Genomic DNA, 27,173 nt, shown 5'->3' with positions numbered 1-27,173 from the left:
TTACAGTGTTCATGAATAATGCGATGGTTGATGTTTTAGATTTAGAAGTGCATGAGATAATACAGCACCTAGATAGTGTTTTGAAGTTACATAATTTTGTAGTTGCAGATACTTCATGTGTTTAAGTAGGCTACTTACTGCAAAAACAGTAAAAAGTGACTTTTCAGATGTGTGCACTGATCTATTACATGCAATCTGTGGTGCTTTAAAATCAATAGCAAACAGTTCTGATCTAATCTATTATTTATTATGACTTAAATCTTAATACACATGGTAGCTACAGTAGCCTGTTGCCTGGGTTATACTCTGCTGCAGCCAAAGTTGTCCACGGGTTGGCCAGGAGTACCCTTCTCCTTCAAGGAGGTCCAGGATGCAGACTGGAATGAGTCCAGGTCCACACTGAACCATCTCATCCCATGGACAAGGAGGTCCTGTTCCTATAAACCACTAACAAGTGTCCTCATCTGATCTTTTACACTTTACAGAATGTCTTTTATTCTCTTCTCTCACATTTCCAATTACCGCTTCTGCTTCTAGCATGTGATCCTCTTTGGTGACCTCCTATTTCCCGTTGTTTCACATGGCAGCCATTAAATCTCAGAACACCTTCTCCTGCTAATTACTCACATTATGAGGCCTCCCCAAAGTCATTCAGGGGGGTCTTGGACATCACAATGCAGTCTCACCCCATGAAGAGCAAAAGTGCCACATTCATTCTGAGTTACTAAGTCACACGCCCCCACTGCAGCCATTCACCTGCTCACCCTACTCATTGCTACACCAGCCATCAACTAGCAGGAAAGGATTCTGTTTGAACCCCTGATGTGTACAGTACTGTATGTAAAGGTTGGGGGTGACTGCAGAGCCATTTAGAATAAAGGTGTTGCAGATATGTATTGGTGGACACGTAAGCTTGTGCATTTAAAAAGCTACAAACCAAGTAGTGTAGTGAAATTCGGTAAGTTATTACTGTACTTCCTTTAAACCTAAAATGTATTTTCTTTGCATCAGAATAATGCAACTGATATTACACAGGTCAGAATTGACAAGCTTAAATAAGAGATTAATAATGACTTGAATATTGTGCTTTATGTGGTATATTTTATTATACATTTTATTTTGGTCAGCAGGATTCTTTCAATTATTTAGGGAGACTACATTGGATTGTAATGCTTTTAATATAAAGTCAAAGTCTGATATTATTAGACTTGGCCCTGAAACCTCAACTCTGGTTACTGTGTGCCGGCCAAGTCCCAGACTTGTCCAGAACTGCCTGTACAATTGCAACCCCCCACCCCCCAAACCCCTTTTTCATTGCAGCACAGAGGCAGACAAGGTCCTCCATCACCCTGACTTAGGTAGAACGGCTGGATCTATGGGGTGTAACAGCATTGGTAGGGGGGAAAGTTGAGAGCCTGGCCAGACACATCTCCCTTTAGATCAATCACATTTCCCCTTCCCGTCCTTGAACCTCCCTCTCCTTCTGTTGCTTTCTTCCTTTCTGTCCTATTTAAAGAGACGGGATATGTGATGGGAAAGTTTAACAGTAGCAAAAAGGCACCTGAAACAATCAATGGCTTGGTTGCCTAGAAGTGCTTCCAGCATTTTTGTTTTCCTTTGACATCTAAAGTGCCCGTTTTATGAATATTCTACAGGTGCATTCATCTTTCACCACAGTAAACATTTCACCTTGGTTGATTTGAATCCTTTCTGTACTTATTTAACCATTTTAACCTATTCCAAACTCTGTTCCTGCATCAATTTCACCTACTGTGGAAAGACATTAGTCAGAGTTTGTGGGGGTTATGTTTTTTTTGTGTTTCTATTAATGGGCATCCGTGAAGCAAGTGTGCCTGCTGTTAGAGGTTGCATCAGCGTCTCTGAGTAATCATTAGTGTGTCAACACACTTCACTCTGGCACTGCCACTCCGACACCAAGGAGCAATAAAGCATGGCTGTCTGCCTCAAAGCACCCATCCATCCACATGCACTCGACACTACCTGAACCCTCTGATCTCTTCCAGAGATCCCGCGTGTGACTGGCAGGGCTCCCGATGCTTATGATAGCATGACAGCAGTAGGCTATAATACTGCACAAAGACTCTCTATAAAATATTACCATGAATTACATGATGTGTAGCAGCAATAACAACTGGTATTTGTTTACGGGGTTGTTTCAGTTGATTTCTGCCTTCATTTGAAGGCAGGTAAGGAGGAAGCAGACAGGAAATGTGGGAGAGAGAGGGCCTGACTAAAAACTCCAGTGAGACTTAAACTGGAGGTGTTGGAGTGATTCACTACAATTATTTTGCTCTTAGCATTAAATTAATATTTACTTTAAAAAAACAACTACTTCAAAAAACATGGAATGTGTGTTGCTTTGTTTATTATATTAAACAAAGTATTTCATCTACCTCCTTTTACTATAATCACAAAGCTGAGGTCTGATTTTGCTTTATCATTTGCATACCAAGCAACACACCCCGAAAACAGCTCACCCTGTAAGGGGGGGCTTGTAGCCACATCTTCATACAGGCCAATGGTTCATTGACACCTTCTTCGAATGTCTAGATACAAAAGGGCAATAGGGAATTCCTGAAATGCTAATTTACTGTATTATTCCATTACTTCATAAGTATCAATCATCTATTACTACTCAGACAGACAGAGTGGCAAAGAGACAGATGCATCAAACAGACCCCTGGATGCATCAAACAACATATTTTGTCACACTGACATATGGTTTCAGGATCCACCCGTTTCCTGTTGTGGCTGTTAATGCGCCTCATTGTTATATAGCGGTACAGTATGGGAGAGAATGTGCATCGACAAACAACAAATCCCAAAATTCCAATGGGGAAATAAGAAGACATGCATCCTCATACATTGCAGTATGGGCACAATAAAATACAGTGGCATATGTCTAACCAGTGTACACCATTAGAAATCATTTGTGATTATTTAATCAATCTTGGCAGATTAGAGCATTAGACGGCACACAAGTCTACAGTTTATGTTCAATTTCATTTATGTTGCTTGCTTGGGCAAAATCTCCATCCCCCAAGTCCCATTGATTGAGCATTATAATCCAGGTCAGAACCCTGAACTGGCAGAAGACAGCAGCTACTCAAGCAGTGAGCCGTCCAGGCTGAAATTGATCCTATAGCAGTCTCCTGAATCAAATAGTGTCTAAATCCTCAGTGCCATGAAGCATGCTGATACAATCTTCTGTTTGACCCCAGTGCAAAGAAAGAAAGAAAGACACAGGAAAGAAAAACAGACAGACAGACAGACATACAGTAGACAAACACACAGACAGAACGAAAACTATACATTGTTTTGTAACAAAAATGTAAATCAGTTGGTAAAACTGTTTGTGAAAGTACAAAGGTCCATGGCTGTTGCACTATAATAGCCACCAGGAATTGCATATCACCATTACTATAAGGTAGTTATCCACTACTAGGACTAGCAGTAGCCTGTCAATCTGACACAAAAGGCCGATTGATGAAAAACAATCACAAACAGTGGAGAAAAAACAAAAACAAAAAAATAAAAAAACATGCATAAAATCAATTTAGTTGTAAGACAGACTGTTTGCTTCAATCTCCCAATTTGCTGTACCCAGCTAAACACAAGTGACTGTTCAGCAAATCAGCCCTGTGTATAACCAGAACACATCTGACAGTCTGCATTGAGTCCATCACTGCAGAGCAATCTATGGTAACAAAAACACCCAGATGACTGGCTGGAAACAGATTTTTGATATTATTAAGTTCAGAAAATGTGTATTTGAAATAATGACTTTTGTTCACGTGAACATAGCTGGATAATAGCTGGAATTCATTAGATACTGTATATGTTAATTTTATTTTAATAAAATAATAATATAATAATAAATAATATTAATTTTATCAAAAATGTAGGTGTATCCAATAGGTATAGTCAACTAAAGACTAGATGTGTAGTGTATTTTACCGTATCATACGGTACAATACTAGATGGCTGTTATTCTTTGTGGGTTTGGGAGAAGGTACTGTAACACAGAAATCACCTTTAATTGATGATCCACTATCATCCAATCTCTACAGGCCAGACAGGAGGAGAGCCTGAGCAACCGTAGCTGGAGACAGTTACTAATAGTCACGTAATCATCATTAGGAAACAAATTATGTCATTGTAGAATGTTTGCAGTCCAAAATAATATGGACTGACTTGCCTACCAAATATCAGTCACTGAATTAATGGGAATAATGTCTGTCCTCCATCTGTAATGACACAGTGGTTAGAAAATGGAACCTTATCAGGTAGCTACGGTGGTTAGTACTTACTACTAACTGTCCAGCAGTTAAGCAAGCAGCATATATTACGCTGAATGCCATATTGTGATGGACAGCTTTGCTTTAACAAGAAGAGTATATATAGAATATATATACTCTTCCTGATTTATGGTTTATTTAATGGTTTATTTAGCTAATCCAAAATGTGTGTGATGTTGCTGTGTTGGTGGACAGGTTAGGTTTCTGCTTTAGGGTGTGTATGCGGGAGGGTGGGGGGGGAGGGGGGGTAAGGGGTGCAACCAGCTGCTGAAACCAAGCAAATCTGTTAAGTAAACAATCGGAGCAAAAAAAAAAAATAAAATAAATAAAATAAATAAGAAGCATGGATGTACCTTAGGCTAACACATTCATAACTAAACAATTTTTGTGCTGTGGTTTACCTTGGAGATTAATACTAATACCAATAATAGTGCTAAGGTATGTGCACATACTAATACAAACGAATACATACAATATACATACATATGTGCATTATTATACATATCCCATACTACTTAATAAAAGTCATGACATACAACACCACAAATTCCATATTCACACATTATTCATGTTGGTAGTGATAAGTATCAATAATACTTACAGTTGGATTTGGAAAGTGTCCCACTACAAGGTTAGTAAGGCTGTAGCTTAACATTATTCACCCAAAGGGTGAGGCAGACGTTGGTGCATGAACAATGCCACTTGTGGAAGCCAGGGTGATGTGAGGGGCTCCGCCACTACGCCCATCCAGCAAGCAGAGGAAGGAATCCTAGCAGCCAGGGAGCACACACACCTTCAGTTCCAGGAGGGCAGGTGTTGCGACCCAAGCCGCCCACACAGAGCCCCCCAGGCAGAGCTGCAGCAGCCACAGAGACAGCACCCGAGGCCAGAGTGGGCCACCGGGGGTCAACGCTGTCCGCCCCATGAGAACCAGGGGCAAACACTCCCCCCGGCGGGAGGGTCGGCCTGAAAGAGTAGAGCCCGAGGACCCACGGTCCGTAGGGAGCCCGCCAGAAGATGCCCCCGCGCCCAGAGTGGGGCCCGCCCCCAGTCCACCACCCCCACACGGGCGGAGCGGGGCCTACCCCATCGGCCCGACCTCATCCCCTGGCGCTACAGCGGCCTGCAGCACAAGGCCAGCAATTGGTGGGGTCAGCAGAAAAGAGACCACCCAGGCAGACGATCATCGTACCCCGGGCGAAAAAACCGGACCCCCCACACTTCAACCGCACCACACGCATACCAACTCACACAAACACAGATGCATACACCCACCCACATGTGCAACACACATCATCACATCAACACACACACACACCATAGACTCTCTCATAACAAACTAGTCAATCATACGTGAACCAATGCACTCTCAGATACATTCTCCCACCCACACCATTCGCTTGATCACATTCGTGGGGAGGGTAGGTCTCCGGCCTGCCGTCCATGTGGCCCCAGGCAGGGACCGCAGCTCCTCCCGAGCCCCGACCAACCCCCCCAACCCGGAGGGGGCAGAGGGCAGCAGAAAAAGGCACCCCAGAACCCTGCAACCCAGCTTGGACGTGAGTGTGTGGAACTAAAGTGCACTGAAGGTGGGTGACACCTCCAGGAGCACAACCGCTGGCTGACGGTGTGTCCCCCGGACAGTGCCCCCCCCGCGCCCTAAATGTCTTTTTGCAGTTAAAACTGGGGTGGTGATCTCTCCATCAGGGCCAGTGGCCGAGGCCACAACTGGCCTCAGCCCCAGGCCCCAGTGAAAGAGCCCACCCCCGGCCCTAAATGTATGTGTATGTAGCTAAGTATGAGGAACTTTGGGAGATACCCAATTCTCCGGGGGGTCCAGCAGACAAAGCCATCAATGGGAAGTCTACTGGCCCCCCCGGAAGGAGCCCCCAGATTCCTGGACAAGTGTGTATGACTAATGCAATTAAAACTGCAGAGCATCCCACTTGGAAGGGACGGAACCACTTCCCAGTAGCCCTGGTCCCTCCATCAGCAGGACGCCCCTTGCAGACCTAAGTGGATGAATGCGGAGAAATGTAGTTGGGAAGCAGAGCTCCAGGGTCCGCAGAGCCAGGTTCCCGACTGGCTCTGCTACCTATCCCACCACCCCCCACAACCCCCAGCCACGAAGGGACAGCCGAGACCCAGGGACCGCAGTACTACTGCCCAGGCGCCACACGCAGCACAGCCAGAGCCATCCTCACCCTTCTTTCACACTTAACCCATTCTCTCGCTCAAGTATGCCCATGCTCGCCCCGTGTAGTGTGACACTCAAACCCACACATATACTCTGCGGTTGTGCATTGAGGGCCAGCTTCCGCCCAGGGCCCAATGAAGGTTCTAGCCTGAGTAGTCCGCCAACCCCCCCTGCAACAGGCCCGAGCAGTTACCAGAGGGCGTCGGACCGCTAGGGCAGGCAGCGCCCCACCCGAGCAGGGGCAGCGCCCCAGGGGAGAGACACCTCTCCGGGCACAGGCAGGCACCCCCAGAGGGAGTCCCCCGGACGCAGGTTACCCAGGTCTCCACCCCCAGGTCCGCCCCCGCACACCGGCAGGGAGGCCCGCCTCCGGCTCTCCGGAGACAGGCACACGCCAACCCTCAAAATGGTCCCACCCCGGCACAGGGCCGCCGGTCCCAGCAGCCACCACACCCCCGCCGCAGGGGACCCCTGCGGCCAGCCCTGAGTCCACCAACCCGTTGTCCCGGTTCTTTAGGCAGGCAGGCACCACCAACCACCAGTCACCCCCCCACCACTGTGCCAGACATGACGCAGCACCCGAGCCCCACGCATCCTTACCTGGAAATGGAATCAATCAGAGTATAGTTTTGGTCATTGATTTGATGAAGCAGACAATGTGTCTAAGGTGGTATAATCTAACAAGCTGTTCAGGTATTGAGTAATGCTTAATTTTTTTTTAGTTTTCCAGTTCATGAGGATGATTTTCTTTGCGACACAGAGGGCAGAAAGAAGTGTGTGTGATGAGTTTGTCTCTAGATCAAGCCCACTTAGATCTCCTAGAAGACAAAGTGCAGGGGCTGCTGGGATTGGACAGCTTAACTGGGTTGACAGGTGTTCACATACTCTTTGCCAAAATTGCTGCACAGGTGAGCATGACCAGAATGCATGTAGGAATCTATCTGCTGTGTTATCTGTACAGTGAGGGCAAATATTTGAGTTTGTGAGACCCATTTGGAACATCCTTTGTCCTGTATAGTGAGTTCTATGAAGAATTTTGTATTGTATTAGTTGTAAATTTGTATTTTTTGTCATTCTGAATAAATTAGAACATATGTTATTCCAGAATGTGTAATTAGTGGTGATATTGAGATCAGCTTCCCATTTAGAGATCGGAAGGCTCACTGTCTGGTCTACATTGGAAATTAAGATATAGATTTTGGATACTGTCCTTTTCCTGATATATCAATAAATCGCTCTATTACTGGTGGTGGTTGCATGTGGATGGCAGTATTCTTACTTTTTGCATTAAGTATTGACTTTAGTTGTTGGTATTCTAAGAAATTGGCACTAGTGATTTCATAGTGAGATACTAGTTCTTCAAAAGAGGTAAACTTGTCTCTTGTGAAAACATGTTTCAGATGTGTTATCCCTTTGATATGCCAAGTTGGAAAGTGTATTGCCTTTTTGTTTTGTATGATGTCTGGATTGTTCCAGAGAGGTGTGTTTTGGCAAAGAGTAAGCGAAGACCCATTAATTTTAAGAAACTCCCACCAGGCTTGCAGAGATGCTTTTATGCTAATGTTCTGGTAACAACTATGATGTTTGATTTTGGTGCTGATAAAGGGCAGATCTGCAACTTTAATATTTCCACAAAATGTTTGTTCAATGTCTATCCAGGAGGAGTCTGCTGGCATGGGTTTTATCCATTTGTGGACATGGTTCAGTCTATTGGCAAGAAAATAGTGGTGGAAGTTAGGTAGTTCTAGGCCGCCGCAGCGTCTGGATTTTTGAAGAGTTTTTAAACTAATTCGTGGTGGCTTGGTTTTCCACAAAAACTGTGAGATGTAGGAGTCTAATGTCTTAAACCACGCCTGGGCTGGCTGAGTTGGAATCATTGAAAATATGTAATTAATTTTTGGCAGGATCATCATTTTTATGGTGGCAATTCTTCCCATAAGTGAAATGGGTAAGGACTGCCATCTTTTGAGGTTGGCTTCTATTTGTTTTAATAGTGGATTGTAATTTAGATCAATAGCTCTGATAGCCTAGACGACAATTCAATGCCCAAGTATTTAATGTTTCCTGAATGGAGTGTGGTAGAGGAGATGTTAGTCACCTTAAGGTTAAGTGGTAGCACTATAGATTTGGTCCAGTTAATAGAGTACTCTGAAAGTCCTGAGAATTCATCTATGAGGCTGATAGTTGTAGGAAGAGACGTCTGTGGCTCAAGGAGAAACAGTAACACATCGTCAGCATATAAACTTATTTTATGATTTACTGATTTGGTCGATATTCCAGTAATTCCTTCATGCTGTCTTATTGCTGCGGCTAGAGGCTCAATAAATATTGCAAATAGTGATGGGGACAGTGGGCAGCCCTGTCTTGTCCCTCTATGCAGATTAAACCTTGGTGAGATCTGGTTGTTTGTTCTGACTGCAGCGTTTGCTGAGTTGTATAATATTTGGATCCAGTCTATGAATGTTTCCCCAATGCCGAATTTGTGCAGAGTGGCTAAAAGAAATTTCCAGTTTACTCTATCGAAAGCTTTTTCTGCATCTAAGGAGACGATGGCTGTCTCTAGTTTATGGATGGTGACATAATCAATTAAATTAATTAGTCTGTTCATATTGTTTGTTGACTGTCTACCTTTAATGAAGCCTGTTTGATCAGAGTGAATTATATATGGAGTGATTTTTTCTAGTCTTCTAGCAAGTGCTTTACACACTATTTTTAGATCTACATTTATTAGTGAAATTGGTCTATAACTCGATGGGAGTGTAGGGTCTTTCCCTGGTTTTTGGAGCAGGCTTATGAAGGCAGAATTCATATTTGTGGGTAATGAATGTTGTTGTTTAATTTCAGCTAACATTTTGTAAAAGCTGGGTGCCAGCATGGACCAGAACTCTTTATAAAATTCAGTTGGGAATCCATCTGGTCCTGGAGCTTTTTTATTGGGCATCTCCTGCAGAGCTTCATGTAGTTCTGCCAAAGATAACAATGAGTCTAGAGTTGTAGATTGTTCTTCATTTAGCTTTGGCAGTTCTAGTTTATTCAGAAACGCCTCTATGGCTGAGGTGGGTGGATCTATTTGGGACGTATATAACTCTTGGTAAAAGTTTTTAAAGGTATCATTTATTTCATGGGGATCACGAGTAATGTTGCCTTCCTTATTAGTTATTGAATGGATGATTTGTTTCTCTTTATTATTTTTTAATTGGTTAGCTAGAAATTTACCACATTTATTAGCATGGTCAAAATTCTCCCAGCGTAATTGGTCTATCTGAAACTGAGTTTTGCAATCAATTATATTATTTAATTTCAGCTTTAGATTCTTTAGGTCTTCTAGGACATCATTGGTTGGAGAGGCTGCATATTTAATCTCTAGAGATTTTATTTTTTGCTCTAATTCTAATTCAAGTAACATGTCCTTTTTTTTCTTGTGTGATGAATATGAAATAATTCTACCGCGCATAACTGCCTTCCCAGTCTCCCAAAGAACACAGGGTGAGATTTCCGGTGTATCGTTGATTTCTATAAAGGTTTTCCATTCTCTCCTGACATAACTGATGAAGTCTTGATCATTGAGTAATGATGTATTAAACCTCCAATTCCTGGTTGATGGTGTGGCTGTCTTAATCAACGAAATGGACATTGGTGCATGATCACTGATTGTGATAGAGTGAATATTGGTGTCAGAGACATCTTGTAAGACTGAGTTATTTACTAAAATATAATCTATACGGGAGTGAGAGTGGTGAACTGGCGAGAAAAAGGTATATTCCCTGGATGTAGGATGAAGAGAACGCCATGTGTCACAGAGACCAAAGTCATCCATGTACTGTCTTAAGGTCTGTACTGATTGCCAGTTCCTGTTGCTCACAGCTTTGCTTAGCCTGTCCAACTCTGGGTTAAATACTAAATTAAAGTCCCCTCCTACTATAAGTTTGGAACCAGAGTGAGCAGACAGTGATGTGAAGAAGCTGTGAAAGAAAGAGGGGTCGTCAGCATTAGGGCCATACACATTAGCTATGCAATATTCAATGTTTCCTATCAAGATATTAATGATTATATATCTCCCTTCTGGATCTACAATGGTATCGTTATGCGTAAAGTTAATCTTTTTATTTATCAGGATGGCGACCCCTCTTTGTTTAGAATTGTAACCGGCTAAGTAAGCATGTGGGAACTCTGCTGATGCCAGAGTGTAATTTATAATTTTGGGAATATGAGTTTCCTGTAGTAAAACAATGTCTGCTTGTAGGGTTTTCAAATGGTTAAATATTTTAAATCGTTTCTCCTTCTTATTGATTCCACGTACATTCCAAGTGACAATCTTCAGTGGTGTCATATCTTACCTGACTGCTGTGGATCACTAGTCTTGTGTGTATGTAGTGTGACAGACTTTAGGTGTGTGGCTAACCTTAAGTACCTGTGTATTCTGAGTTGTGTGTTATCTATGTATGTGCATGTGATTCCCCTGTGCAGTAGATGTTTGTGTGTGGCTGCTGGAGGGCTACATAGCTGGCTGACTACGTGGGAGAAGAATCGAGGAAAGAAGGATGTACACAGTGTGGAGTGAAAGTAGGTGAAGGAAAAAGAGTAAAGGGAAGGAAAATTAAAGTGAAAGGAAAGTGGGTGATTACGTATGGTGAGCGCTTTGCAAAGTGAGTGAGTGAGTGACATTAGAATGACAATAAACATTTATATGAAACATCTGCGAGAGAACGAGTTTGAATACTGGATGTAAAGTTATAACACATAGTTGCATTACATCTATTGTTTTTTTTTAACAAACCTTATACATTAAACCATTGTTTTTACATACCACCTGCTAGTAGAGCCACGGAGTTGCTTCCCGGTCCCGGTAGAGCTCTCCGTTGACGTACAGTTTGTCGACGCTGATGACGGCCCTGCAGCCTTCTGCCATGAACCTCTTACGGATGGGGAACAGTCGGCGGCGGCGGTCGAGGATCTCCTTGGGGAACTGGTCGTTGACGCTGTAGTCGGTTCCCTTCAGCTGTCTGCCCCGGCTCTTAACCAGTTCCTTCTGCTTAAAGTCATGAAACTTGGCAACGATGGGTCGAGGACGCTGGCCATCCGGTCGTCTTCCTCCTAGTCTATGCGAACGGTGGAACGCCATCTTGTCAACAACTTCCGCTGGGATCTTCATCTGTTGTTTAATGAAGTTTTTAATTGTGGTTTCCGTGTTTTCCTCCGCCTGTTCTGGAATCCCCGAGAACACCAGGTTGTCCCTCATGCTGCGGGCCTGCAGATCGATGATACCTTCTTTTATTTTTTTATTTTCGGCCGCTAGCTGAGCCACATCCTCCGTCAGGGACTGCACCGTTCCTTTCAGGGCCTCGTTCTCGGTGGCGAGAGAAATCACCTGCTGCTGGCTAAATTCCAGGGAGTCGCGGAGGGCCATAAACTCTTTGTGGAGGAGTTCCACTAGCGCCAGACGTGCGTCGAAACTTGTTATTTTTTTTTCGATGGACTCCAGGATGTCCGTGATGTTTTTATCCGCCGAGCTAGCTCCAGGTGACTCAGGTGAGTCAGACGGACGGGAACGCTTGTTTGGAGCCGTCTCCTTTTTCCCCATTACCAGACGCTCGAAGCACTCGTCGATGTACTCGAAACTTTCTTCGGTGTTATCCAGAATGGTAGGGTGGTTGATTATTTTCCGAAAAATAAGGTAGTTATTTACTTAAATTGGCGGATAGTTTGTCGCGCTGTTGTTTACTACCGGTGTCGCGCCGCCTTGTTGAATTCCTCGTGCTGTTCTCGCAGAGTCTCGCGTTCTCTCACAGCATCGCGTCTCTCCTCCTCACAGCCTCACAGAGCTCACAGCCTCACAGAGGTGGTTAGTACTGAAGTTTACCAGAGACGTTGCTGCTCCACATGGAAAGAAGCTCAATATCCTGTACTATATGATCAGGAACAAGTAACACTGTATGTGACAATGCACTGTAAGACTGTAAGGGCATTAAACACACGTGAAGGCTACAGCAACAAAAAAACAGGTGAAAGGCAGAAGAAAGTCATTTATATCTCAAAGATGTCTCTGATTTTTTGAGGGGACCTGCAAGGTGCAGTACAGTTAAAGGCGCCTAACTACTGTAAGAAGCAAACAGGAATGCCTTCATCTATGTGAAGGCCTCTGTTGTGGCCACAGAGAAGGTCGCTTCTAACAAGGCGATGCTCGCCATGGCCACATCACAGTAATCCCATCAGTGTGCATCAGTCTGTCTCACTGTGCTTATCTGCGGGCTTCTCAGCTCTGGACCACTCCATATCGATTGCTGTCTGTGAGCAAACCCTGGTGTCACAACAAGTGAAACTATTGTATTCCCAGTACTGTACTATGAGAGAGTCCAACACCACCAATGGGCTGCCTATTTACAACATTTTTCCCATTTGAATCTGTAGCAATAAAAAGGGTACGTCTATAATTCTATGCTAGGTAGATAATAAGCAGTAGAGGACTAAGGGTGTCTCTAAAACGTTTGAATAATGCAATAAACTACAAAGAAAATCAGTTGCACCACTGCTGGTTTCTGTCTTCTATCATAAACTGGACCCGAGTGAAGCACCTGCTTAGAAAAAGGGTTTTCCACATACAGTAATCCTAGAACAGTACCCAATTATAGCATCACTGCTTCAAATCTAATATAACAACTAAAGCAATGATGTTAAGTGCCACGTGGTTTGCCAGTGTCTCCATCACAGGGAACCGTCTGATAGAGCAGCCTATTCATCTTGGCTTTCAGTGATGAATCTCCAGATCTGTAGCTGCAACAGGCATAACCATTTTTCTTCCTTCATTCTCCGGTTAACATGATGAATCACTGGCCACAACCGGCTGGTGTGTGTCCCATAGACGAAACCTTTAACAATGTGCAGGTGGGCAGCACATGCAGAACAGCCCTGAGCAATACTGTTCACAGGATATTAACAGATCTATCACATGTGCATCAGCATTGAATTATGGTAAATGTGCCGACTTGATTCTTGGTAAGTCTTGATTATATTTATCTTACGATATGATAATTTTTTTTATTATTTTTAATTTTTTGCTGCGCTGTTTGTAAATGAGCCAAGCTTATCTGTGGATGCCTTGTTTCTGGACGCCTCCTACAGACTCTGCTTGGACGCTGCCTCTGTGTGGGACTCATTACCACTTATGATCAGTGTGTTATCGCTACGTCAGTGTGTTGAACCAACACTCCCACTGAGGTACGGCCATGGAGTGTGTTATGCACTGCGAGTCCCTAAAATAGAACGGTTCCACAGTGACAAGGCATCTTGACATGTATCTTCTGCACACACAGACTGTCCTCCTGTTAAATGCCAGTGTTAGACACACATTAATAATGACATTTTATTATTTGGTACTGAATCCCTAGGACTCTAGCTGAGATGCAAATACGGTATAGCTTTACCAATTTGGAATCTGAATTCTCAAGTGAAAATGGAAAAAAAAAGAAAAATGATAACAATAATTATATGTACGTCAGAGTTGTATTCTTCCATGAGACTTGACAGAGAAGTCCTACCCAGAAAAATAATGACTTTTACACTGCGAATAAACAAGACTTCTAATCCTGTGTTGACTGTTTCTGATGCACCCACCGCTTAGTACGTGACTGTCACATACTGTATACACCCACTGCACAGGTAAAAGGGGTTGAAGGGAAATGAGATCCTAAAGATAAACAAACAAGAACAAATGAGCAGCTTGATCTCAAAAACACCTTCAGTGCTGATAGTAAAAGGAAACAATTAGTTTTCCTTTGGTGCTGTGGCGCCTTATGCCTTTGACGTGTTATCAGACTGAAAACATCTTCAGACGTAAATAAGATACATATACAGTAATAGCATGTGATTTGTGGGTGGTTGCTTTTCACTATTACCTAGAGTGTAACAGAGCAAAGATGCCAAAGACTAAAGATTTATGCCAATAAGCATGAGACTAGATGTGACATATCCAATGTTTACCTCTGAGTCTCACAAAGACGCCACAGCTGCATTATCTCAATCACTCCATAGAAGTTGCCCTCCTCCTGTTTATCCATTTAAATGCTAGCGTTTTAAGTTCAGAGCACTGACAGGGTTCGGTGGCAAACGTTGAAAACAGTCACTATGACAATTTGGTCTTAGAAAACATGCAAGCCATGACGTTTCTGCAGGGCAGCTGGAAAATAAGGCTCATTAAAAGACTGGTCTTTATGTGGCATAAAAGAACTTCACTGCTAAGACCACAGCACTACTGTTCCCCTTACAGTTCAATTGTTTGACAGTAGTCGAAGAAAACCTAATTCCCCAAATCTGTCTACCTATGTAAGAAAGCTGGCAGAAATATATCTGAATATACAGTACTGTATTTGGAAATAAATTGCACAACAAAATGTGTTGTCTGGGCAAAAATAACAATGAAATGATGACAAGTTGCACATCCTGAGGACCGTCTAGCGGTGAGGCATCAGTGTTAACCACAACCACTCTACTGTATCTAGGTTCAGTATCTCATTTACTATAAATCTAAGCCATCATTACATGATCTCTGATGGATCTTGTAACAAAATTACAAAAATAATAAATCAAAAACAAATGAAAAGAATCACAGCAAGAGCCTGATGACTGAAACATGATCTGGCTTCTGGCTCAACAGTACTGTAAGTCAGTGCTCAGTCACAGATCACCATCACTAGGCCTCTGCTTGCCGGGGTACCACCACTGCTCTTCAGAACTTTACACTAAGGGGCGTGATACGTGTTTTTAATTACAGCTCACATCTAGAGAAACTGTGTACTGCAGCGAAAACCCTGTAAATAAATAATGGCACGGTGTGTAATTAAACAAGTGGTTCGCATGCAATAAGCATGGTGACTTCCTTTGGTCCGGAGCCTTTTAGGGAAAAATGTGCCTTGAAGTTAAAGTCTTTCATGAAAATGCATTTGGAAGACTGTAAAAACACAGATATGTATTAATAAATGCTCACTTATGGAGCAACTAAAAGTCAGTATCACCCTTGGGACGTTTGCAAAAGCACTTAACTTTAATGAGAGTGGACAAAAAGGTGGTCCCAAAGAACGTACTGTACATGCTGAGAACCAGTCTTCACACATATTTTGATTTGGACTGTAGGAAAAAAAACTGCTGGCTATTATGTACAGTATTCACATTTTCCTGGACATTTTCAACACAGCTTGGTATCTTTAGAGGAGAAAATAAGAATTATAGCATGTTTACGCAAACTACAAAAAAAAAACAGAAATGAGAACAAACAAACTTCACAAACAGTCTAATGGTCAAATGCAAATTATGTGAGAAAGAAAAGTGTTTGCTTTCTGTTTCAAAACACCTCTAAAACCCAGCGCTTCCTGTAACGCTACTTAGTGAAATGCATGAAACATCATGTACTGTATATTATTTTTTTCTGAAACAGATCTTACGTCCTTTGTAAACAGAAAAAAACTGAATATAATTCAAGCCATTGTGCAGAGGATTATGGATATACGCTGTACGCTCCTGCCGCTGGCACTACCCTAAAACCACTGGAGACTCTCTACACAGCGCTATCCAATTTAGCACTGCACACAGTTATTCTCACCAATGTTTGCTGGAGGAAAAATTTGAGGATGTCATTTGTGGCATCCAGGCTGTAGCTGTGTCTATACAGTAAGTGTCCATGAGATCTAAGCTCCTGAGATATGTGACATCTGTGTCTGAATTCAGAGCACAGCATCGCCACAGACCGGCTTCCACTGACTCATCTAGAGCCATGCAACCGTTATAGCAGAAAGTTTAGATTCTTCCTTCTGAAAGAACTTGAAACCACATGAACACAATTAATACTAATTAATACAGTGAATACTATTGGCTATGTCTCAATAAAGTGGCAGTTGTCCAAATCTGTTCATGCTCTCGTTGTCAGAACACTACTATAGAATGGAACTACGGCACTGATACGGCAACATACACCAGATACACTACAGCAGACTGACAAGATGCTGTAAAAAGAGAAATTATTTGTCTATTATTTATATGACATAACATATGGTGCTGTATGAAGGAATGGTGTACGATTCAGCTGGTGTGAAACTCTGAAAGGCTCATAATTGAAATTTATATTGTTCATCCTTTTCTGTTATTGCACTTATTACAGACATCCAATAAAAGACAAATCTTTGGGCATGAGAGCTTGCGGAAGAGGCTGTGATGTGGAGAAGTGCGCAGCCATCATTGTTTCACGGCTTTGCTTTTGTGCTGACTCAGAACACACCAAATTTACAGTCGTGCCTCTTTTAAAAAGAGGAATTAGAGGAGAAGGTTGTAGAGGTAGCTCTTGTGAGTTATGGTGCAGACCTTGATCATGACTCATAGCTGGCATGGTCACAGAACTGTACAGTACTTGCACCTTCAGCCCTTTCACTTGGGGTGGCCATTACCATAATGATCTGCATATTAATTTATTCATTTGTTTCTCACAATAATAACACTTCAATCTCATGGCTTGCTTTGATATATTTTGTGGATGTGGGAGAACAATTTACATAAGCCAGTGTTGTGGGCTGTATAAAATTAATCGAAATGACAAGGACTACATTGAATAAGCTTGCATTTGGCATAATAAACCAATTTGGTCTAAACTTCCTTTTCAAAGCGAGGGCTCTGCCTGAAAAGCCAGGCCGATCAAATGGGCCAGAAGAGACCACAAGGACTCTATTTGGTTTCACTAATCCATTATATATGCAGCACAAATCAACCGCACAAAAGGTGCAGCTTTATCTTTTATGATGCACAGGTTCATCAGGAGACCGACCGGCTGTCAATAGACAAAAAGGTCAGAAATGAAACTTAATGGGTGGTAAACACTGACGACAATGAGTTTAATTCAGCTCAAAGCAATAAGCACCTTTGACTGCCCATGCGCAGCTGGAACCTAGTTGATGTTACTGCTCATCTACAGCACAGCCTAGTGGAGAGGAGGTGCAGGAGTAAATGCTACTATCTTTAAAGCCTAACAAGAGCAATACTGCTAAGAATCAACCAACCAGCCTCCAGAGCTCAAATTATGCAGGGAAGATTAAATCCTGTAATGTAAAAGCTCTGTATTTGATCGATTCAGTGACACTTTTGGACCATCTGATGTACACGTGATGCAGCCCTCTGTCACACATGCCCAGAGAGCGGGGCTGAATCAGGCATTCCACCAGTGTTAGCACTGAACCAGATGACTGACTCCCATCTAATGGAAGCATCACTTTCAAAACAAACTCAATATACCCCACCCCTTCTGGGACCCCCTCCATACAAAGGAAAAATAGCTGCCTCCAGTCTGCAGGGATACCATTCAGGGTCCCCTTCGATTGAATATATAGTCCAATAGACTCTATTTCTTTACTTCAGACTTAGCCCCAGCATGGGAGATTGATATCCAGTGGACAGAATAGATGGCGAATAACCTATCCACGAGCCCTGTAAGGATTATGATGGAGTGTCTAAGTAATAAGCAACCAAATGGGATTCATGACAATCTCACAACTCTGAATCACCAATCCTCAGCACTGAGCCTAAAATAATCTTTCATACGCAGAATATTAGCTGTCAATGTCTACTACCGAAGGTGTAGGAGGAAAAAACATTAATTGTCAAAACAATGACTACAACTCCATCTGTTCTGCATGTTTAAGAAGAAGAATAAACCTGCACCTAATCACCACATATATCAAAAAGGGAGGTTAACAACTACTGTAGTGCTCATGAACACACATCATCTCACACAACTTAATGTTTAGGAGACAAATAACGACATCTCAAGATCCAAGTACCAAGGATTAGGAATGAGTGAAAATGAAGGCGTCACACTCTGCAAATACAGGACTGCCATGAATTAACCCCTCAATCAGAAATGCAGCAGCATCTTACCAACGACACAGTGACTGTAATGTAGCTCACACTAGTAGAACTAGGGTCCAGAGTCCCATCTGGTATAGGCTACATTTATTATAAAATAGCCGCATACACTGTACAACCACTAGTATTAACATATAGCCAACAACAGATTATTGTCAGTTCTTTAAAAGGGACCAGTCAACATCGTTGATTGCTGTGTAACATGAGGGTAAATAGGAAAAGGCAATGTAATCCTGCCCCGTTATCAACACAGGACTGGCCCGATGATGTTACATCAAAGTTGCAAAAAAGTCGTGCTCAACAACCCAAGAGCTGCCTGCTACAGGGGCGCAACCACATTTGATTAAGTCCCCGTGTGTAGAAATGTTATGCAATTACAGCATATTTAAAATTCTCCTGAAGGCAGAAGTTTGTTGGTGTAAAAAGGAGACAATCTCAGAGGAAAGCGCCGCAGTGCACGACGCACTCCCAGCCCCCTGGAATCAACATCTCTGAGTGAGGGTGCTACAGTACATTGAGGACGTGGTGTAATCTGCTTCTGCTCCTCGTTGTGCGAGTCTGGTCAAAGCAGCGGTTCACAGACATCGCAGGAAGGCTGCGCATGCCTGTGTCAAATACAGCTCACAGGAATTAACTTTTCTATTAAACGTGGGAAAAACTGAGTTACTTAGCTTGTGCTGTTTGTTTGTCTTTTTACAGTATGTATGAAGGTAGGAATGCAGGGTTATTAAGTAACAGCGGTCTGCCTACACAGAGATATAATTGACCAGACATAGACGAAATAATAGCTGAAAAAACACACTTACCTGATGAGGTGAGTTCACAGCAGACACAGGTTTCACATCAAGCAGCATATGGAACAAGGAGAACCAGAAATTAGTGATTCATTCACTTTAAGTGCTCTCACCCTTTCTTCAGCAGGATACACAGTATGTTTCTTATTCAATAGCATCAAACCTTTATTTGAAGCATAAAAGGGGTTTTAATTAGTTAAAGATACTAAATTGTGTTTTTTAATATCAAGATTAAAGAGATGTTAGAAGGTGACATACAGGATCAGTGAAAGTTCGGATGAAACCACTTTGGAACAAAAGTTAATTGCATTGCTACGGTATATTTACAGTCTTTTTACCGTGCTCCTAAATTACTGTAATGTTTCTTTTGCACTACACTGTAACTAGTTACACAGCGTTAAAAGCATTAACACCGTTGGAAACAAATGGCACCAGAATATAAAGACGTATCCGTTGCAATGTCTCTGAGATCAATGCCGATAAGCCTTCATGTGCCAGAACAAGATGTCTGCATTGCTTATATATTATGACTCACAATTTATTGACTGTAAGTGAGAATACATTTAATATGATAAGCGCTGCTGTAAAAGCATGGTGCATCTTCCAACAGCACAGTCTGAGATGCAGTATATACTGTTTATAAGATGGCCTTAAGAAGGGAGGGACGTGGGAGGAGCAGGTACTACAGAACAACAGCATGGCTCCTTTGTTCCAGAGTGTTCGTGCTCTGTACTGTAGGTCACGTCTGCAGACAAATGATGAGGTCACGCTTGTCTTTGCTATAATGGGGTATTATTCAGGATGATTCGTGGGTTCCAACAACAGATATTTGAATCTACTGTACTTGACACAAGGTGAAAACAAAGTTAGGAGGAGGTGATGTGATTTTCCTCTACTCTACAACCAGAGCCTTGCTGGGCAGTTGATACTGACCCTGCTCTCCACAACGGTAGCCTCAGCATTTCACTCAGGGCCCTCCTCACACACACAATGGATTTTAAGGATGGAAACCTAACTGGTTTACTTCAACTTCTACCATCAATGATATGATTGCTGCTTTACAATCAAAAGAATGAAATTTACAGACATTTTTATATAAAAGGTTCACACACTGATGACAGCAGACACGCGGTGTAACACCTGTGGTTTTTTTAGTGCATAGCCTGTCAAGAAGACCATTTTCTCTCCTGTGGAACATATAATATATTCCAATACTGGCTACTTATATGAAACAGATGGATGACTAAATAAAATGTTTTATTTGCTACTTTAACACCCCCCAAATCAGTCAAACGATGCATCTATTCATTAAATCCATCTTTATCATCTGGGGACTCATTTGGAAAGTGGGCAACTTTTCAGCAGCAGGGTGCTGATTAAGAAAAAATACATGATTTGTCAAGCAGTTAGTGACAAGTGCTCTATGATGGTATCACTGTCCTGGACAGTCTAATAAAGAAAAGTAATTTTAGACCTGACCCGGAATAAGAAAACGAATGCAATCAAACAGGGCAAACGTGTGCACGACAGGAGACATGAGAGCAGGTACAGACACCAGGTGCCATTATTAACATGTATGGATGTCGGTGTCAGTATGTAGAGCCCACTAGCTTTTTATCCTATCATTGTTCTGTCCATAATATTTCACCGCGACAGAAAAGTTTGGGGAGATACTAGAAAACATAAGTCAAAGCCTATGTTCATCCCTGGATGAGCTGTAAAATTCTGATGCGATATTAATCATCAAACAAATACCCAAACAATGAGAGAAGCCACCCAGACATTATTAAGAAACTTAATAATAAAACGAAGAACAGCTACAGTAAACACATGAATCACAGACCTGTGTTATCCAGACACAGCACAACATTAAGCTTTCATGCGCCAATAACATCTCTCGTCCATTAGGGCTAATAAAGACTCAGCAGCTTTTATTACCGCGATAAAGCCTCGCTTAGAATTTGTCCATAGTCATAAGTGAATTCTTTGTTACATTGCAGCCGAGCTTGAACGTTTGTTTAAACACAACAGTAAACTGCTTTTCATGCTGCTGAGCTCTCCCTTCCTCTTGCTTAGGTACAGTACATGATCTGGGCTCAGGTGCTCCTATGGGGGAAATGATGGACCGTCCACAGGACTAGACAATTTACTACAAAATTATCAAGATCCTCGTCCAGGCAGGAAACAGATGGCCTCCGCGGAGTGGCTTTAAATTGTTTGTCTTACCTTACAACACAGGAAATCGGTGTTTGTAAAGCATTTATGCAGCATTTAGCAGCCCATGCATCAATGAACGCAATAATTGGAGGGACAGAGGAAAGATGCGAGATACTGTTCAAACGCTAAAGACCCATTTTGGCCAGACCTCTGCAGCTCCAAATGAGGGTGGATGGTCTGTAACTGAGCCAGGTCATCTAGTTATGATCCAGTTATCATCACGCTGCTTCAGTGAGCACAATTGAGATGGCTCTGTTTATCAGTTCTACAGCACCAGCACTGCATTCACACTGCACAATCGCGGCGCCTCCCTCCGCCCTCCCCCACCTATTCTCTCACTCTCCCCTGTCAGTGTTGGATTTACCAGGCAGCAAAGGACAGTCAAATGCAACGTGGCCCTCTCTGTGGGTGGGATGGGAACAAGCTAAACAAACCTCTGTGAGGACAGGTAGCTGTTCTTATAACACCTCTCCTGTCAGCATTTCTGCAGTCACATATTGCTGTCATATATCCATCACTTCACGTCTTCTTTGGGGTCATTATAGAGAAGTCGTTGTTTCGTTTTACAGCAACTTCTCTCTCGTTGGCTTTTTTAATACACGGTTTTGTGCATTATATGACAACAAACTAGAACTGTGAAGGTTTAGTTGGTCAGACCCCAAGAAATATATGACAGAATTGAGGTTCGAATGGCAGCCCTGTGCTCACAGCAAAAAAAGCCCAGGCAACGTTAAAACTGCTTGTCTGGAGTGACGATAGTACCTGAAAGGAGACATGACAGCCAGAGTGCTTAGTATGTGAAGGTTATGGTAATTCCATTCCCCTTTCCTCCAAAGTTACTCTTGGACCAGCATCACAAATCAATCCCCATCCTAAAAACTGGTACATTTTGTTGGTGAGAGGACCTTTGAATAATAAATGCTAACAGTGAATGTCATTTTCCTTTTAAATGCGCTTCTGAACCAACCAAAAACTGAAATAGTATTTATCAGGAAAATTGAGTAATTTGATATGCATTGAATTGGAACTGTATGTGTGTGTGTGTGTGTGTGTGTGTGTGTGTGTGTGTGTGTGTGTGTGTGTGTGTGTGTGTGTGTGTGTGTGTGGTGTCACAAAAAATAGAATGGGCGTCAGCTGTCAGGGGTGAGGAGGGGCAAGCGCGGGGCGATTATTTACTCCTGGCTGTTTACCCGTAGCTGAGTGATTCAAGCTCAGGGGTTAATAATTTTGCTTGACCTCAGGTCAACGCTGACAGATGACTCTCAGTGTCTCTTATTTTGTAACTGTTCGTTTAATGGATATAAACAATTATTTGATCATGTTTCAGAGATTCAGGTGTGAAGCCAGACATTTGTGTTTTTACTGATCGCTAACCTTTTATCATAGGCAATTATAAAGGCAAGCGGCAAAATGAAAAACAAATGAAGACAGCTAATTACTGTAATTGTTTTAGCCATTACTGACAACAAGTTAAGGCTGAACATCAGTATTAAATTTTTGATTAGGATTTTGGTATTTATTTTCCTTGGCCAGTGCAAAGAAAGTTACAGCGCACCTAAAGAAAAGCAAGCCCAGTGTCAAACTAATCGCATTTCGTCTTCTAATACAGGAGTTAGTTTAGCTCTATTTTAATGATGAGCCTAATTATGATACTTTACAGCTTCGCTTGCCGCCACTGGCAAAATTAGAAGTCTTGTAACGTAAATCCATGCCAGAAACTGATTGCGTCTATAGAAGCGAGCAGTTGGCTTTTAAAAACGCATCACCCAGTCTGATGGTATCTACAGTTAACAGCTTTATCTGGCTCACGTTCCAAATGATATAACGCATCTCTAAGTAATAATAGCAAGACTAAGACGTGTCACATGCGGCTTCATGGGAATTATAATTAAATATCCTTAAACTGTTTGAATAAACAACATGTTGGTCTTTCCTGTATTTTTGGAATCCTTTGTGTGTGTGTGTGTGTGTGTGTGTGGGGGGGGGGGGGGGGGGGGGGGGTCGACAAGAACGTGTCTGAGAGAGAGAATATGTGGTGGCAGGAAAAGTTTCTGTTCTTCTCCTTTGTCCCCTTGGGGTCTGCACAGGCAGCATCTAAACCGTGACATACTGTAGCTTAACCCCATGCCTTAGGCTGAAATACTGTAACGTTACCCCAGGCTCAGCTCGCCATGTCTTGTTCTGTGACTTTGCCAGCGTCAGCTAACCATTATCAGTCTGGACTAAAATACAACAATGAACATTATGTTCACGTTATACTGTAAGTAATCATTTCTGAGACAGCAGGAAACCTTTATTACATGGGCTACTGACTAAGCCGAACAGTGGAAAAACAGTTCCAAGTAGTCTTTTAAGGATGATTACAGGATTGAACAAATACAAAATACTGTAAATCCAAAATCTGCTATTTTTTATTCACTCATACAACATGGTTTTAACATGGATATTTGGATTTCATATTTTTCCAAACGATATCCTCAGTGGTCTAATAACATAAAAACACACTTTGCGAGCAGCGTATTTTTATGACTTCAGCTTTATTTTGAAGAAATATTGGCATGGTGAACAGCTTTATATCCTACAACACAATGAGCCTCAACTGCTGTTGTTATTAGTCAGCTATGAGCCAGAGGGGCAGAAAATGCTTCAGGGTTGCCTGGAACAAAACAACGCTCTTCATGCTTGTTCAAGCTGCAGAAGAGTCATAGAAAAAGGGAAGAAAGCAGGAACACATGTACCACTTCACATGACTATTCTTAAATGAGTGTGAACCTCAACTAGTGATACAACCCATCCTGGACGGTGTTCCTTATCTCACTTTTTTTAACAAATGCACAACAGAGCAATGTTGCAGTAGCTGGTACAGCTCCTGTTTGTCTGTGTCTAACTTGGGGGCAACGCATTACATTACTGGTGTGTTATTTTTGCATTTTAGATTAATTGGAATTGCAAATGTCCGCGTGGAAATTGGGGCAAAAACCTTTGCTATTATTGCGAAAATAATATAATACCCAGATGAAGCTGAACGTGACTCTGCAGGTAGGAGATTCCACTGCAGTGATGAGCATGTGTGTGCTGTGCTAAAGTATATGTACATCATGTCATCACATTACATTCGCTCTAGCATCCACAACACAACACCTGTGAAAAGGTGCATGTTGCCTGTGAGTGTTCTTGTTCTTGCACATAATGCCCATTCCTACATACAAGCAAAGGCAGCCTCTGCTTTTTGCTTTATATGTCTGGTGTTGAATTCGATCTTTGTGGAGCTGCAGGCCAAAAATATGTGTTTTTTTTTTAATCTCACATTTTGCTGAGGCGTTTCTGAGGCACTAATGTGTCTTGCACAGCTGTTAAAAGGACTGCGATAAGAAATGCAACTGCGAGGGTAATGATGCATATGTAAGCCCTCTGCATGCCACTTCCTCAATGGTTTGCACATAGCATTTTGCAACAGAGGAGAATGTCATTAACTGCATGTACAGTACATGATGTCGTACACCTAACACGTGATGCTAGGGGTCCAGAAAAGTTACATTCACATTACTGTACCTGCAGAAGTGTCTTGGGGTTGGAAAGCACTTTCAAAAAGAGCACATTGTGCCAATGTTTCACCACTGAACCTAGAGACCAGGCTAGAAAAGAAGAACTAAAAGTGTCAAGAAAAAACGAGCCAATTAGTAGAAAGAGTTTCCATCAGAGTTCCAAACTCCACATAAGCGCATTCATTTTCCACTGTGTGAATCGTTTGAAAAGTTTATACGTTGAACAGAAACTGTGGAGGTTTTATCTGCTGCCAGCTGATGTGAATAAGCCTGCAGTTCTATTTGCTTATACTTGCATGCACCGGTAATTACAATGAGGGGGTAGAACACGGTCGATTCATTATCTCAGCACTTCCCCTATCAGCTCCCTCTATGTATCGCTAATTTTGTCAACTTGGAATGTCTACAAATCTGAATGCCTCTGCATGCCTGTCTTCCCATGCTGGCTTTTGCTAATTCTTGCGAACCACAGAGACGCAGCGTTTAGGGACCTTACGAGGAGCCAGACTGGGCCAGTTCCTCATGACCAGTATCTCCACCAATAGGGGGGGGGGGCTAAAAATGTCAAGCTTTCAATCACTCAGCTTTGTTTTTTGTTTGAGCTGTTACAGATTATTAGTCATCTTTTCAGTAGATACAAATTTAGTTGCCCGAATGCCCATGGGAAGCCTACACAGTTTTGTTTAATGAGTGTTGCATTTATTGATAGAATACTGGTTAACCGTGCATGCTATCCACAATTAGGCGTGAGACTTATTCATTCCACCCCAGAGCAAATACGCACGATTCTAATTTACAAAATAAGTGAAATGCTTCACTTCACAATTGCTTGCATTTGATGCCTCGTATTGCTAATGAAGCCGGCGCTGTAATTAATGAGATAAGCAAAAGAGGCTTTTGATGAGCGTTGCATGTGTGACTGTTGTCTCCGTGTGGCCCGTGGCCACCTGTGGTCACAGGCTATCGCTGAGAAGGCTACAGCGAGGTGAGTAATCACCCGCGGGACCTTCGATGGGAGCGGCCATTAATGAGATGTTTTCTCTCAGCGCGCCGACCCCAAGGTTGGTTGGGAGGACTGCAGCTTCTCCCCAACCCTCGCCCTAACCCCGGGTCTTTTCGTTTGCCCCCTCACCCATCGTGCTCAGCTGCTCTCGTATCTCTGCCCACATTCTCGCTTCCTTCTTACTTTGCCTGTTTACCATTGTCCGTTTTGTGTCTGCAGGCTTCCTGGATTGCCCAGAACTTTAGTCTATTCTCAGTGACAAGTCCTACTGGCAATTACAGCAAAGAGAGCGGTGCGCTCCAGGCTTCCAAGCTCCCACATCAGAAAGGGAAATGTTGCAAGCGTAAAAATAATGCACTCCAGTCTGGTAATATAAAGAAGCTCTAAATGGGACCTTAGCCATTTGGCATTTCCATATCATACACTTGGCATCCATCTAAAATCAGAATTAACGATTTACAAACCTGTTTGTTAGATTCTCAGATTTAAAATGTTTAAATTCTTATATTAACACCTGTCCTTAGAAAATGCCATTGTTACTGCCACCGTTACTGTATTTTACTGCCGGTAGTACCATGACAGCATTCTACTGATCTACTGTAGGGTTCTACTACTAGGAAGTTCACAATCAGTTAACTCAAAGCATTGACAGTCAGGGAGGTGCAGAGGTGAGAGTGGGTCAAAGAGTACTTTTATTATACAGCATCCTGTAGTTGTTGTTGTTGTTGTTGTTTCCTCTTCAGTTGAGTTCATCTAATGCTACTGAATGTTGTGAGCTGCGTTTCAAGGTGAAATACAGGAATCTCGTGTGTAAATGCCTAGTGAAGATTTTGTCTTTTTACGGTTCACTTAATCCTATTTACCACACATTCACCGATAGTCCAGAGTGTTTTGTCCAGTGTGTGTGTTTAGGTCTTGAACAGTGCCTTGAACTGTGTCCATACATATGCACAGCTGAGTGTGAGTCTGTCATGTCATTTTCTTCTTTTAACAGATGTGCCAACAAACACAAAAAAGTTGTAAAAAAAAAAAAAAAGCAAAAAAAGCAGCAAGGCCACCAAAGGACTAAGTGATGTCCTTCAAAGCCAAAGTCCCTTTTTATCACAGTTTTATAGGGTCCATGTACTGTACAGTATATGTAGATAATGTATGTCAGTGTAAAGACCAAACTGGACCAAACGTTTTGGCAACGCTTTGATT

General features: G+C 42.4%; 1 protein-coding gene across 5 annotated transcripts in view; it reads right to left on the bottom strand.

Moving 5' to 3' along the window:
- The window catches only part of ctnna2 (catenin (cadherin-associated protein), alpha 2), a 212,535-nt gene that overhangs the window by 115,776 nt on the left and 69,586 nt on the right, over positions 1-27,173 (bottom strand). Inside the window, exon 8 of one of the 5 annotated variants that reach the window (XM_055512097.1) lies at positions 1,333-1,506. The exons of 1 other annotated variant lie outside the window; for it this stretch is intronic. In XM_055512097.1, the coding sequence (XP_055368072.1) occupies positions 1,441-1,506 (66 nt within the window). In that variant the 3' untranslated portion in view covers positions 1,333-1,440. Of the gene's footprint in view, positions 1-1,332; positions 1,507-18,974; positions 19,020-19,145; positions 19,221-24,086; positions 24,117-27,173 lie in introns of those variants that run through there. 3 more of the 5 variants (XM_029159645.3, XM_055512102.1, XM_055512111.1) reach the window with 3 other exon arrangements.

The sequence above is a fragment of the Betta splendens genome, chromosome 1 (genome assembly GCF_900634795.4).
Source record: "Betta splendens chromosome 1, fBetSpl5.4, whole genome shotgun sequence".
NCBI lineage: Eukaryota > Metazoa > Chordata > Actinopteri > Anabantiformes > Osphronemidae > Betta > Betta splendens.
The sequence above is the reverse complement of the archived record's forward strand: the minus strand, read 5'-3'. Positions and strand labels throughout refer to the sequence as shown.